This window comes from Rhinoraja longicauda, chromosome 5 (genome assembly GCF_053455715.1).
Source record: "Rhinoraja longicauda isolate Sanriku21f chromosome 5, sRhiLon1.1, whole genome shotgun sequence".
NCBI classification, from domain to species: Eukaryota; Metazoa; Chordata; class Chondrichthyes; order Rajiformes; family Arhynchobatidae; genus Rhinoraja; species Rhinoraja longicauda.
The window spans coordinates 7,217,643-7,233,027 of NC_135957.1; the positions used below are offsets into that span (position 1 = coordinate 7,217,643).

The 15,385-nt window shown below is 50.9% G+C and overlaps 1 protein-coding gene and 1 non-coding gene across 2 annotated transcripts in view; both read right to left on the reverse strand.

Annotated features, from left to right (window-relative positions):
- Positions 1 to 14,860, reverse strand: part of parp1 (poly (ADP-ribose) polymerase 1) — a 50,041-nt gene extending 35,181 nt beyond the window's left edge. Inside the window, exons 1-4 of the mRNA XM_078399948.1 lie at positions 14,747 to 14,860; positions 6,996 to 7,161; positions 5,298 to 5,401; positions 4,617 to 4,726 (exon numbers count right to left, since the gene is read on the reverse strand). Of these exons, the coding sequence (XP_078256074.1) occupies positions 4,617 to 4,726; positions 5,298 to 5,401; positions 6,996 to 7,161; positions 14,747 to 14,860 (494 nt within the window). The remainder of the gene's footprint in view (positions 1 to 4,616; positions 4,727 to 5,297; positions 5,402 to 6,995; positions 7,162 to 14,746) is intronic.
- LOC144594096 (small nucleolar RNA SNORD53/SNORD92) lies at positions 2,856 to 2,929 on the reverse strand. The gene has a single exon (XR_013547328.1). It is a non-coding gene; the product is annotated as a small nucleolar RNA SNORD53/SNORD92 (small nucleolar RNA).
- Positions 14,861 to 15,385: the final 525 nt, after the last annotated feature.

Consider the following 15,385-nt stretch of genomic DNA (forward strand, 5'->3'; position numbering starts at 1 on the left):
AAGTGAAGGAATGCTAATTGCACATAAGGATGTGTCTGGTAGCTGAAATCCCTGGAAACCCAGAAATAATAAAGTGGTAGAATGAATGAACAGGATGAGCCTGACTTTGGGTCCTGAATGGCTGATGTTTGCAAAATTGCACCAGGCACGATATGACCATGTGATCCTAAAGCCTAGAGAGTGGTATATCCTGTTATCCATGGGAAAGACGATGGACAATGCTCTCGCTAAGATCAGGATGTGGTTAACTGTTGACTACTTGTGGAAGTGTGTAAACAGGACCTTCTGTGGTATGATAAGGATCCTTACCTTCAACTAATGACTTATTGTGTGGAATATTTTATTACTGAAGAGTGTCAAGTATATTGTGTTCGATACAGTTTGTGATTGATTTGAAGGAAATGTGTTAAACATCCTTGCTGCAAATTCTGTATAAGAATGCTGTATCTTTGAGTGGAAGCAAGGGGAGTGCTGAGTATGGTCATACACCCTAAGCACTGATCCCCCCCACTCCCGTCTGACGATAATTAAAGCTTTGCTTGGTTTACCTTTACCTTTAAGAACCGAACTTTAACACTTCGGCCCACCGAGTCCGTGCCGCCCAGCGATCCCCGCACACAAACACTATCCTACACACACTAGGGACAATTTACAATTTTTACCGAAACCAATTAACCTACAAACCTGCACGTCTTTGGAGTGTGGGAGGAAACCGAAGATCTTGGAGAAAACTCACGCAGGTCACGGGGAGAACGTACAAAATCCGCACAGACGGCGCCCGTAGTCAGGATCGAACCCGGGTCTCCGGCGCTGCATTCGCTGTAAGGCAGCAACTCTACCGCTGCGCCACCCTAAAAGCTAGGGTTCTGTCCGATTCACCTCTACCCCATTGCGGACATTGGACTTTGTCTGTGGAACTGGTGCGCTACAATGCTGAGAACTATATTCTGCACTCTGTATCTCCCCCTTTGCTCCACCTATTGTACTTGTTTGACTTGATTGTCTTATGAATAGCATTATCTGTGCTGTATAGCGTGCAACAAAAAAAAGCCTTTCACTGTACTTCCATACACATGTCAACAGTAAACCTGAACCGAACAGGGCAACTTTGTTATTTTTACAGAGGGTGGTGGGTGTATGGAACGAGCTGCCAGAGGAGGTAATTGAGGTTGGTACAATAACAACATTTAAAAGACATTTGGACAGGTACTTAGATAGGACTTAGAAGAGGAGATGCAACAAGACCTGGGTGTCGTGGTACACCAGTCATTGAAAGTAGGCATGCAGGTGCAGCAGGCAGTGAAGAAAGCGAATGGTATGTTGGCATTCATAGCGAGGGGATTTGAGTATAGGAACAGGGAGGTTCTGCTGCAGTTGTACAGGGCATTGGTGAGACCACACCTGGAGTATTGCGTACAGTTTTGGTCTCCTAATGTGAGGAAAGACATTCTTGCCATAGAGGGAGTACAGAGAAGGTTCACCAGATTGATTCCTGGGATGGCAGGACTTTCATATGAAGAAAGACTGGATAGACTGGGCTTGTACTCGCTGGAATTTAGAAGACTGAGGGGGGATCTTATAGAAACATATAAAATTCTTACGGGGTTGGAGAGGCTAGATGCGGGAAGATTGTTCCCGATGTTGGGGGAGTCCAGAACCAGGGGTCACAGCTTAAGGATAAGGGGGAAGTCTTTTAGGACCGAGATGAGAAAACATTTCTTCACACAGAGAGTGGTGAATCTGTGGAATTCTCTGCCACAGAAGGTAGTTGAGGCCAGTTCATTGGCTATATTTAAGAAGGGAGTTAGATGTGGCCCTTGTGACTAAAGGGGTCAGGGGGTATGGAGAGAAGGCAGGTACAGGATACTGAGCTGGATGATCAGCCATGATCATATTGAATGGCGGTGCAGGCTCGAAGGGCCGAATGGCCTACTCCTGCACCTATTTTCTATGTTTCTATGAAAGGTTTAGAGGGATATGGATCGAACACGGACAGGTGAGACTAGTTTAGTTTAGTTTGGAGAAACAGCATGGAAACTAGGCCCACAGAGTGCGCACCGCCCAGCGATCCCAGCACACCAGCACCATCCTGCACACCAGGGATAATTGACAGAAGCCAATTAACGCATAAACCTGCACACCTCGAGTGTGGGGGGAAACCGGAGCACCCGGAGAGAACCCACGTGGTCACAGGAAGAACGTAGAAACTCCGTACGGACAGCTTCCGTAGTCAGGATCAAACCCATGTTCCCCTGGCGCTGAGGCATAGTAACTCTACCCAAGTGTAGATGGGGCATCTTGGTTGGCATGGGCAAGTTGGGCTGAAGGGCCGGTTTCTGTTCTCCGAGTTGACCACTCTAAGGCAGCCCATGCTTACACAAAGTAGATTATGGTTCGGGCCTGGGCTGGAGGTGGCACTGATGCACTGGGCTCAGGTGTATCTGAGATGGTCCAGTGAGCTTCCCCCAGCACTCAACATCACCATCAGGTTTCTGTATCTTCTGCCAGAAGGCAGCAGAGAGGCAAGTCCCCAACCAGCGCCCTCTGGGGGGGGGGAGGTCCCCGTTAACCAGGGTGTCCCCATTGGTGGCTGCACGGTGGCACAGCGGTAGAGTTGCTGCCTCACAGCACCAGAGACCCCGGTTCGATCCTTAAGAAGTCCTTACATTCTATACTTATCTCACCAGTGTAACAATAGATGTCTTTTTGATGCACAGGGACGAGGGTGTGCGAGAGGCACAAGAGAGAAAGACAATTCTGTATTCCGGACACGTGCATAAAGAAGGTCAATAGTCAACAGTTCACATGCACAGTTCCCAGCTTCCATGTGTTTTGTTAAATTACTCAACACCAGCTTGCTCAGACAGCCAAGGAGGTATCGTCATGTTTATCAGCCATACAGCGAAACCTTAAGACATCATCACAGCAAGTCCTTCTGGAAACCCGCATTAAGCGTAAAACGCAACCCAATTTTTTTTTAAAATCACACTGAATTAATTACATGATCAAAACTTCAAGAAACCTCACCAGCCACCCAGCAGCAAGAACTTTGGGCGGTCACGGTGGCGTAGCGGTGGAGTTGCTGCCTTACAGCGAATGCAGCGCCGGAGACCCGGGTTCCATCCTGACTACAGGCGCCGTCTGTACGGAGTTTGTACGTTCTCCCCGTGGGTTTTCTCCGGGTGCTCTGGTTTCCTCCCACACTCCAAAGTCGTATAGCTTTGTACGTTCCTTCTCTCCAGAGATGCTGCCAGTCCTGCTGAGTTACTCCAGCATTTTGTATATATCTTATATTCGTAGGTTAATTGGCTTCGGTAAAAATTGTAAAAGTGTGTAGAATAGTGCTGCAGTACGGAGGGATCGCTGGTGGTGTGGACTCGGTGGGCCGAAGGGCCTCGGTGGGCCGAAGGGCCTCGGTGGGCCGAAGGGCCTGCTTCCACGCTGCATAGTTTAAGAATAAGGGGTAGGCCATTTAGAACGGAGATGAGGAAGAACTTTTTCAGTCAGAGAGTGGTGAAGGTGTGGAATTCTCCGCCTCAGAAGGCAGTGGAGGCCAGTTCGTTGGATGCTTTCAAGAGAGAGCTAGATAGAGCTCTTAAGGATAGCGGAGTGAGGGGGTATGGGGAGAAGGCAGCAACGGGGTACTGATTGAGAATGATCAGCCATGATCACATTGAATGGCGGTGCTGGCTCGAAGGGCTGAATGGCCTCCTCCTGCACCTATTGTCTATCTGTACATTCTAAAGTTGATAAACTCGACGCCATCAGGGCAAAGAGGTCACTGAAGTGACAGTCGATCAAACTTACCCCGTGGGTGAGATACAGAATAATGGATACATGGAAAATAAGTGCAGGAGTAGGCCATTCGGCCCTTCGAGCCAGCACGCCATTCAATATCACTGCCACAGAAGGCAGTGGAGGCCAATTCACTGGATGTTTTCAAGAGAGAGTTAGATTTAGCTCTTCGGGCTAACGGAATCAAGGGATGTGGGGAGAAGGCAGGAACGGGGCACTGATTTTGGGTGATCCGCCATGATCATATTGAATGGCGGTGCTGGCCGGAAGGGCCGAATGGCCTACTCCTGCACCTATTTTCCATGTTTCAATATGATCATGGCTGATCATCCACAATCATTGCCCCGTTCCTGCTTTCTCCCCACATCCCTTAATTCCGTTAGCCCTGGGAGTGTTTGCAGACTGGGGAGTAATAATCATGGGGTTCAGGGACATTGATTAAATACTCCGACTATATACATATAATATAAGGAAATAACTGCAGATGCTGGTACAAATCGAAGGTATTTGTTCACAAGATGCTGGAGTAACTCAGCAGGTCAGGCAGCATCTCGGGAGAGAAGGAATGGGTGACGTTTCGGGTCGAGCTTCTCCCTCTACCCCACCACTCCCCCTCTCCCACACCACGCTCTCTCTCCCCCTCTCCCTCTCCCCCACCACTCTCTCCCTTCTTCAGAAGGGGGTCTCGACCCGAAACGTCACCCATTCCTTCTCTCCTGAGAAGCTGCCTGACCTGCTGAGTTACTCCAGCATTCTGTGAACAAACACCGACAATGTACATTATCGCCGCGACACGAGGGCACAGAGAAAGCGGTGCATACCCTTCGGTTTTGATTGCCGGAAGCTTCTTCTTGAGGGCGGCCTTGTCGTCGGCGGCGAGCCCGCTGAAACCGCGGAGCTGGGTGGCGCTGTGGGTGGGCAGGAAGGCCAGCTCGGCCCGCCGGCACACAAAGCAGTCCGGGTGGGTACCAGCGGTCGATCATGCCCAGCTGGCTTCTCCGGGTCTATCATCTTCTTGGAGAGGCGCACCGTGTCCTGCAGCCAGCGAGGGGGGAGGGAGGTGGGTGAGACAGATACCCCCCAAGGTGGCGGCCGACCCTTGTCTAGACCTTCCTCACCACCCCCCCCTCCCTCAATCCCCCCTCCCACACCACTCTCTCTCTCCCCCTTTCCCCCACCACTCTCTCCCCGTCTCCCATACCACTCTCTCCCCCACACCACTCTCTCTCTTCCCCACCACTCTCCCTCTCCCACACCACTCTCTCCCCCTCCCCCACAACGCTCCCCCTCTCTCCCCCCCCCCCTCTCCCTCACCCCTCCCACCCTCCCTCTCACTGACCCTTCATCTGCAACTCTGCCACTCTCCCACACCCCCCCATACCAGACCCCTCCCCTCCCACAGCAGATCTCTCGCCCTCCATCACTCATCAGCCTTCCTGTCCCCCAGCCCCTCCCCGACCGTTTGCCCCTCCGTCACCCCCCCCCCCCCCCCCCCCCCTCACCTTCTCGATCTTGGTGCTGCACCCTTTACACGTGCTCCGGTTGGACTTGGCGTACTCCACCGCAAAGTCAGCGAGGGTCTTCTCCCCCACCTCGCCGCCCTTCCCTGCAGTCAGTGAGACGGCGTTTAGACGGGAACGGGAATGGGATCGAGAGCGGCGCGTCAGAACTCCGAGCGCAGCCAGGGATCGAGCGGGACAGACGGCAGGAAAATACGCGTCCGAACGGGGGATCGAACCAACGATCCAGCCAGTGGGGCGACTGTTGGTACACGGCACAACCAAGGAGCTGAGAGCCCGTGAGTAGAATAGACACCGGTAGTTTAGTTTATTGTCACGTGTACCACGGTGGCGCAGCGGTAGAGTTGCTGCCTTACAGCGAACGCAGCACCAGAGACCCGGGTTCCATCCTGACTACGGGCGTCGTCTGTATGGAGTTTGCACGTTCTCCCCATGACCTGCGTGGGTTTTCTCCGAGATCTTCCAAAGACACTCCAAAGACTTACAGGTTGGCTCGGTAAAATGTAAAAAATTGTCCCTAGTGGGTGTAGGATAGTGTTAATGTGCGGGGATGGCTGGTCGGCGTGGACCTGGTGGGCCGAAAGGGCCTGTTTCCGCGCTGTATCTCTAAACTAAACTAAACTACCGAGGTACAGTGAAAAGCATTTTGCTGCATGCTAACCTGTCAGCAGAAAGACAATACACGATTACAATCGAGCCATTTAGTGTCGAGAGAGATTTAAGAGTGTGGAGAGATTGTAATGTGTAATTGTGGGTCTGCTTCTGTGGGTAGAACACAAATGGTCGCCTGGGTTGGGCGCCATCTTGGCCACACTTGGAGGATTGTGTTCAGTTTTGGGTCACCCTGCTACAGGAAGCTTGAAAGAGTGCAGAGATCTATGAGGATGTTGCCAGCACCCGACGACCTGAGTTACAGGGAGAGGTTGAGTAGGCTGGGACTCTATTTCATGGAGCGTAGGAGGATGAGGAGTGATCTTATCGAGGTGGACAAAATCACGAGGGGAACAGATAGGGTGAACGCACAGAGTCGTTTACTTAGAGTATAGGAATCAAAAACCAGAGGACATAGGTTCAAGGTAAGAAGGGAAAGATTTCATAGGAACCCGAGAGGTAGCTTTTTCACACAGAGGGTGGTGGGTGCATGGAACGAGCTGCCAAAGGAGGTAGTTGAGGCAGGTACCACGACAGCATTTAAAAGGCATTTGAACAGGTAATTGGATAAGAAAGGTTGAGAGGGAAATGGGCCAAACGTGGGCAGGTGGGACTAGTATCTGGGTCAGCATGGGCGAGTTGGGCCGAAGGGCCTGTTTCCATGCTGTACGGCTCTGAGACAGGACCAGCTTAACCTCATGGGCTGACAACCACGTGGTATGGGCGGTCACGGGTGTGGATGGGGGGCGTTGGGGAGACGCAGGAAGGGGGGGCTGAGGGACGAGGGAGATGTAGACGGCAGGAGGGGCGAGGGGGTGGGAGATGGAAGGGAGAGGTGGGGGGGTGATGCAGGGAGGGGAGGGGTGGTGGTGAAGGGTGGGAGGGGGAGACGCGGGGATGGGGTGGTGATAGACATGGGGAAGGAGGTTCTGCATTGAGGGGAGAGAGAGAGGTGGGGATGGGGAGGCGCGGGTAGGAGGGGTGGAGGGGCGAGGGTGAGGGGGGGTCGAGGCCAGCTGCTGCACCCACCTCCTGCGCCGCCCCCGCCGGTCTCCACGGACTTGCGGATCTTCTCCTGGTCTTCCCACCGCAGGTCGGACAGCCCGTCCACCTCTTCCGGCGCCCCCACCCTGGTGCGCTTCCAGAAGCAGGAGTAGTGGTGCCAGTGCGGGACCTTGCCGTCAAACATGGGCGACTGCCAGGGCGAGAGAGAGTGTCAGCTGTCAGCTGGAGGACACCCCTGCCAACCCCACCAACCCCCGTCCCCAGCCTGGCCCAACATGGACACGCAGGGCCGAAGGGCCAGATCCTCACGCTGCGTGACACTAACATTGGGCACAATTCTTCTTTAGTTTGGTGTGGAGATACAGCGACGGAAACAGGCCCGTCGGCCCACCGAGTCCGCACCGACCAGCGAGCCCCGCACATTAACACTATCCCACACACACTAGGGACAATTTACATTTATACCGAAGCCAATTAACCTACAAACCTGCACGCCTTTGGAGTGTGGGAGGAAACCGAAGCACCCGGAGGAACCCCACGCAGGTCACGGGGAGAACGTACAAACTCCGTACAGACAGCGCCCGCAGTCAGGATCGAACCCGGGTCTCTGGCGCTGTCAGGCAGCAACTCTACCGCTGCGCCACCGTGCTGCTCAAGTTCTTGTACAGAAATTGGACACTGCCGGTACTGACCTCCCCGTTGCCCAGCAGGCACTCTTTAGTTTAGTTTAGATACAGAGCAGAAACAGGCCTTGTGGCCCACCGAGTCTGAACTGACCAGCAATCACCCCTTACAATAGCACTATCTCACACACTCGGGACAATTTACAATGTGTTCTGAATGACTCTGGACTAGGATGAGGTCAAGTGGGCCTGGGTTGCTATTGGGGGCAGTCACTGAGCTCCCCACCATCGAAGGGAGGTACAGTATGTATGTATGTTTTTATAGGAAAAAGAACTGCAGATGCTGGTTTAAATCGAAGGCAGACACAAAATGCTGGAGTAACTCAGCGGGGGCAGGCAGCATCTCTGGAGAGAAGGAATGGGTGATGGGAGAAGGACTGGGAGACTTAGACAATAGACAATAGGGCTGGAGGAGGCCATTCGGCCCTTCGAGCCAGCACCGCCATTCAATGGCTGATCATTCTCAATCAGTACCCCGTTCCTGCCTTCTCCCCATACCCCCTGACTCCGCTATCCTTAAGAGCTCTATCTAGCTCTCTCTTGAATGCATTCAGAGAATTGGCCTCCACTGCCTTCTGAGGCAGAGAATTCCACAGATTCACAACTCTCTGACTCAAAAAGTTTTTCCTCATCTCAGTTCTAAATGGCCTACCCCTTATTCTTAAACTGTGGCCCCTTGTTCTGGACTCCCCCAACATTGGGAACATGTTTCCTGCCTCTAACGTGTCCAGCCCCTTAATAATCTTATACGTTTCGATAAGATCTCCTCTCATCCTTCTAAGTTCCAGTGTATACAAGCCTAGTCGCTCCAGTCTTTCAACATATGACAGTCCCGCCATTCCGGGAATTAACCTAGTAAACCTACGCTGCACGCCCTCAATAGCAAGAATATCCTTCCTCAAATTTGGAGACCAAAACTGCACACAGTCTGAAGAAGGGTCTCGACCAGAAATGTCACCCATTCCTTCTCTCCCAAGATGCTGCCTAACCCGCTGAGTTACTCCAGCATTTTGTGTCTGCCTTTGTATGTTTTTATATACTTGGCTAATAAATTAATTACACGGCACGGTAGCGCAGCTGTAGAGTTGCTGCTTTACAGCGAATGCAGCGCCGGAGACTCAGGTTCGATCCTGACTACGGGTGCTGCACTGTAAGGAGTTTGTACGTTCTCCCCGTGACCTGCGTGGGTTTTCTCCGAGATCTTCGGTTTCCTCCCACACTCCAAAGACGTACAGGTATGTAGGTTAATTGGCTGGGTAAATGTAAAAACTGTCCCTAGTGGGTGTAGGATAGTGTTAATGTACAGGGATCGCTGGGCGGCACGGACTTGGTGGGCCGAAAAGGCCTGTTTCCGGCTGTATATATATGATATATGATAATTACAATGTCAATAAATTCTCTCTTGAACTTCTGCAGGTGTACAGTAGAGAGCATCCTGACTGGTCGCATCACGGCCTGGTTCGGCAACTCAAAATGCCCAGGAACGAAGGAGATTCTTGAAGTGGTGGACACTGCCCCGGTCCATCGCGAGGACTGACCTCCCCACCATTGAAGGGATCTACAGGAGGCGCTGCCTCAAAAAGGCAGCCAGCATCTCCAGAGACCCACACCACCCCGGCCTGTTCTCATTTCACTCCTGCCACCGGGAAGAAGGAACACAAGTCCGAAAACCGTGACCTCCAGGTTCAGGGACAGCTTTTTCCCAACAACCATTTAGGCTTTTGAACAGTGCACAACAGGAACCTCAACTAGGAACTTCCGTGGACTGCCTTTGGTTTCACCAACAACTTCAATCTTTTTCGTACCATTGAAATATTGGGGTTATTGAATGTTTTATTCAATGCATTACCCGAGCATACGACATGTCGTGTGACATGTGTGCACATGACAATTAAACACATAGACACATGGAACTGACGAGGCTGGTTTACAAGGCACAAGTGCTGGAGAGTTCAACATCAACATATAGTGTAAGAAAATAACTGCAGATGCTGGTACAAATCGAAGGTATTTATTCACAAAATGCTGGAGTAACGCAGCAGGTCAGGCAGCATCTCAGGAGAGAAGGAATGGGTGACGTTTCGGGTCGAGACCCTTCTTCAGACGTCTGAAGAAGGGTCTCGACCCGAACCGTCACCCATTCCTTCTCTCCCGAGATGCTGCCTGACCTGCTGAGTTACTCCAGCATTTTGTGAATCGACATCAACATGGATAGTTTTCTCTACATGTCGTTGTCTCACACCTTTTGACTTTCCATCTCTAGCCTTTGTCCAACCATCGGCATGGTGGCGCAGTGGTAGAGTGGCTGCCTTGCAGCGCCGGAGACCCAGGTTCGATCCCGACTACGGGTGCTGTCTATACGTTCTCCCCTTGACCTGCGTGGGTTTTCTCCCGAGTTCTTCAGTTTCCTCCCACACTCCAAAGACGTACAGGTTTGTAGGTTAATTGGCTTGGTAAATGTAAAAATGTTCCCCAGTGTGCGTAGGATAGTTTTAGTGTCCGGGGATGGCTGGTCGGCGCGGACCCGGTCGGCCGAAGGGCCTGTATCTGCGTCGTATCTCTAAACTAAACTAAATCTGACAATCAACCCCCTTCTCACCTGTATCCACCTATCACTTGCCAGACTTTGTCCCGCCACCTCCTCTCTTCCAGCTTTCACCCCCCCACCCCTCTCCACCACTCGCGACCCAAGGTCTGAAGAAGGGCTCCGACCCGAAACGTCACGCATCCATGTTCTCCAGAGATGCTGCCTGACCCGCTGAGTTACTCCAGCACTCCGCGCTCCTTGTCCCTGGCAAATTGTCCCTGGTGTGCAGGACAGCTTTAGTGCACAGGGATCACTGGTTTCACTGCTGCATCTTCAACTAGACTCAACTGGACTCTCGACCAGAAAATCCAGCGGTGCAGTTGGTGGAGCCACTGCCTCACGGCACCAGAGCCCCAGGTCCGGTCCCCACCACCATGTGGAGTTTGCACGGTCTCCCAGTCTTCCCCCAAGTCCCAAAGACTCGCGTGGTCAGTGGATGTAATTTGTCTCTAAATTGACAATGTTGTGTAGGTATGCGGTGGGATTAGCACTGAAACAGGCCCTTCGGCCCAACCTGACCAACATGCCCCCATCTAAGCTAGTCCCACGCTTGGCCCATCTCCTTTGAAACCTTTCCTATCCTCGTGTCCGTCCAGGTGGTGCTTTAAATGTTGTTATAGTCCCTGCCTCAACTACCTCCTCCGGCAGCTCGTTCTGTACACCCACCACCCTCTTGAGTGAAAAGGTTGCCCCTCAGGTTCCTATTAAATCTTTCCCCCCAGGGCCGGACATTTAGGAACAAAACAAAAGGAGTGGGAGAAGGATAGAAGAGGCAGCAAGTTGTGAGGCTAGGCCCAGGGTTCGCCAAAGCTTGGTTGCCAACGATTTCAACCAGGGCTGTCGGAGTCAGAGTAATTTGGGTGCTGCTGGAGTCGCTAAATAAGTCCCGACTCCAACCTCAACATAAATTTCAGAGACTGCGTAAATCAGATTTTTTTCTTCAACAAAAAACGCCCATAATTTCTACTTTCGGTGGGATGCTTGACACAACATTCTAGGTTAAAAGGTGAGCAAGCAGTTGGGTAACGAAGGAAAAAGGTTTGGGCTCATTTAGGTAAAAGCATACTGCAGTAAACAGCGGCTAACCGCACTGGGCCTGTACTCGCTGGAGTTTAGAAGAATGATGGGGGACTGCATTGAAACGTACAGAATAGTGAAAGGCCTGGATAGAGTGGGTGTGGAGAGGATGTTTCCACTAGTGGGAGGTCAAAGCCTCACAATTAAAGGACGTTCTTCTCCTCCTATTCCTTCTGACCTTATGATAGGCGCATAATTAGGCAATTAGGCCATGCACTTCCCTTTTTAACCTAACCTAAACTAACAAGGGGGGGCTGCGTACCCTTGACACCCCCCCCTTAACCAGGGGGGGGGGGCGGGGCAGCGCTCCCCTAGACTCCGCTAATCACTTAAAACAAGTTTCCTCAAATTATTTAATTACTAGACCAAGTGGAACCGTTGGGACTAAACCTCTCCTACATTGGTGCAGCACCCTCTCCTCACCTCCCCCCCCCTCCCTTTCACTCCCCCGACTCCATCCCCTTCAACCCCCCTTTATCCTCCCCCCTCCCACCCGAGGAGATTGATTTAAACTTTAAAAATAACTTTAAAAATATAACACCGATTTCAATGAAACTTCTTCCAATCACACCAAAGGGACGACGGTGCGTAAGGTGGGCTTAAAATTGTTGCGCTGTCGTGTACTGTTTTGGTTGTAGTTCAGGAACAATCAAACGAGAGTTTTAGTATATAGTTTACCAATGAATAGAGACTACTAAAGTGAGTTAGTAAAGGTTAGTAAAGTATGTCAGTTATTATACCTAGGGGTCGGAGCGACTAGGCTTGTATTCACTGGAATTTAGAAGGATGAGAGGGGATCTTATCGAAACGTATAAGATTATTAAGGGGTTCGACATGTTAGAGGCAGGAAACATGTTCCCAATGTTGGGGGAGTCCAGAACCAGGGGCCACAGTTTAAGTATAAGGGGTAGGCCATTTAGAACGGAGATGAGGAAAAACTTGTTCAGTCAGAGAGTTGTGAATCTGTGGAATTCTCTGCCTCAGAAGGCAGTGACGGCCAATTCTCTGAATGCATTCAAGAGAGAGCTAGATAGAGCTCTTAAGGATAGCGGAGTCAGGGGGTATGGGGAGAAGGTAGGAACGGGGTACTGATTGAGAATGATCAGCCATGATCACATTGAATGGCGGTGCTGGCTCGAAGGGCCGAATGGCCTACTCCTGCACCTATTGTCTATTGTCTAAATCAAGGAGTCAGAGTCGGGTGTTTTGGGTATTGCCTGCACAGCCCTGATTTCAATTCCCCTTCCCATTCCTACACTGACCTTTCACTCCTCCATTGCCAGAGTGAGACCACACACAAATTGGAGGAACAGAATCTCATATTCCGCTTGGGCAGCTTACAACCCAGCAGTATAAATGCTGAATTAATTTTAAGTAACTTCTCCATACTCCATTTCTCTCTTCCGTCCACCCTGCCCCCTTCCTCTACCTTGGTGGTTTTACCAGTTCTGCAGTTCACCACATTGTTTCCCTTTTGAGATCACACCTTCTCTAGCCAACAATGGGCCTGCCATGCGCCGTCCTGCCTGAAGCCATTTGTGGGCAGCCCTGATTGATCCTGGTCTTTTCCCACTTCCTCTTCTTCACACCGTTCCCTCCCTCCCCCGCACCTTTTCTCTTTCAGTCTGGAGAAGGGTCCAAACCAGAAATATCACCCTTCCTTTTTCTCCCAAGAAGCTGCCTGAACCACTGAGTCACTTCAGCTTTTTCTATCTACCAATCACTTGTGTAGGAAGGAACTGCAGATGCTGGTTTAAACCGTAGACACAAAAAGTTGAAAGACTGGAGCGACTAAGCTTGTATACACTGGAATTTAGAAGGATGAGAGGAGATCTTATTGAAACATAAAAGATTATTAAGGGATTGGACACGCTGGAAGCAGGAAACATGTTCCCAATGTTGGGGGAGTCCAGAACCAGGGGCCACAGTTTTAGAATAAGGGGTAGGCCATTTAGAACGGAGATGAGGAAAAACGTTTTCACTCAGAGAGTTGTAAATCTGTGGAATTCTCTGCCTCAGAAGGCAGTGGAGGCCAATTCTCTGGATGTTTTCAAGAGAGAGTTAGATAGAGCTCTTAAGGATAGCGGAGTCAGGGGGTATGGGGAGAAGGCAGGAACGGGGTACTGATTGTGAATGATCAGCCATGATCACATTGAATGGTGGTGCTGGCTCTAAGGGCCAAACGGCCTACTCCTGCACCTATTGTCTATCTCTGGAGAGAAGGAATGGGTGACGTTTCGGGTTGAGTCTGAAGAAGGGTCTTTTTCTCCAGAGATGCTGCTCGACCCGCTGATTACTCCAGCTTTTTGTGTCTGTCTACCTTTCACTTGCCAGGTTTTGTCCTGGCCCCACCTCTGTTCCACCTCTTCCCCTCCCCATCAGTCTGAAAGGTCCTGACCCCAAACATCGCCTGTCCATTCCCTCTCCAGATGCTGCCTGACCCAGCTGAGTTCCTCCAGCACTTTTGAGTTTTTTCACTTAAGATTCCAACACCTGCAGTTCCTTGAATCTCCACGTTTCTGTAACTTGTAGACATTTGCACAAAGACTTTCTCCTTGCTCCAGAACCTGATCCTACATCGCAGTGTGCATTTCTTTATATCCCCCCATGCTTACAATAATAATCAACTTACAAGCGGCCAACAGGTGCAGTAATTTTCGGTGAGGATATAACAAGTCATTTTAAACTCTCAACCATTTAAAGTTTAACAAGGAAATCTGCACTGAATCGTTGTTGTGTTTTCCACATCCACACTCCCAAAACTTCACTACATCATGGTGAAAATGTACATGTAAAAGACACAAAATACTGCAGTAACTCAACTCAATGCAGGAAAACGCTTGCATTGTGGAGGTTGCAATTTGGATTTGGAAATGTTTACAAGATTGGAAGAACTAATTCTTCGTGAAACTGGGGAGGGAGTGAGTGTGGGGAGGGAGTGAGTGTGGGGAGGGAGTGAGTGTGGGGAGGGAGTGAGTGTGGGAGGGAGGAGGCTGCTTCACCATTTCCAAAAATGCAAAGGGGGTTTTGCTATTGGAGTTACAGTCGCAAGTCTGAGTTGGGAAATGTGTGTGTTTTTAAAAAAACCAAAAGCAGCTATCTCATTGATAAACCAGCCTTTTGGATGCGAGTCTTGCCGGCTGCACTGCAGGCGGGCCTGGCTGAAAGAGCGATGCATCATCAGCACAATACAGCAAAAACGCCATTGAGTGAATGCAAAAGAAGAATCGCAAATTAATGCAGAGAGTGCATCAATGCAAAATTGTCTTTCCTCCTTTGGGAAACAAAAGTGTGCATCACAGTCAGACAGGACGAGTGGTGCCGGCCCGAACTTGCACCACGAGGCCGGTGGGGCTGCAGCAGAGAAAGGGCAGGCTGGCCCCAATGTGTCCATCGCTGGCTGCTCCCCCTCCACTCCACCTTCTTACCTGCACCATGATTGCGAGCCGCAGAGAGTCCTTGGCGATGCTCTCGCCGCATTTCTTGCAGGAGGCGCGACCGCTCTTTGCATACTCGGCCTTGAAGAGCTTGTCCTCGGCCATGTCTGTCTGTGCATGCAAGCCGGGGAGGAGGGGAGGAGAAGAGGCGGGCACACCGCTGATTGACAGGGCATCCAGGGTGCAGATTGATTGTATCAAAAGTTCACAAGTTGCAGCAGCAGAATCAGGCCATTCGGCCCATCATGTCCACTTCCCCCCCCCCCATTCAATCATGGCTGATCTCTCCCTCTCTCTCTCCTAACCCCATTCTCCTGACTTCTCCCCATAACCCCTGACACCCCGTACTGATCAAAAATCTATCTTCTTGATTTGCTATTGAGGGCGTGCAGCGTAGGTTTACTAGGTTAATTCCCGGAATGGCGGGACTGTCATATGTTGAAAGACTGGAGCGACTAGGCTTGTATACACTGGAATTTAGAAGGATGAGAGGAGATCTTATCGAAACGCATAAGATTATTAAGGGGTTGGACACGTTAGAGGCAGGAAGCATGTTCCCAATGTTGGGGGAGTCCAGAACAAGGGGCCACAGTTTAAGAAAAAGGGGTAGGCCATTTAGAACGGAGATGA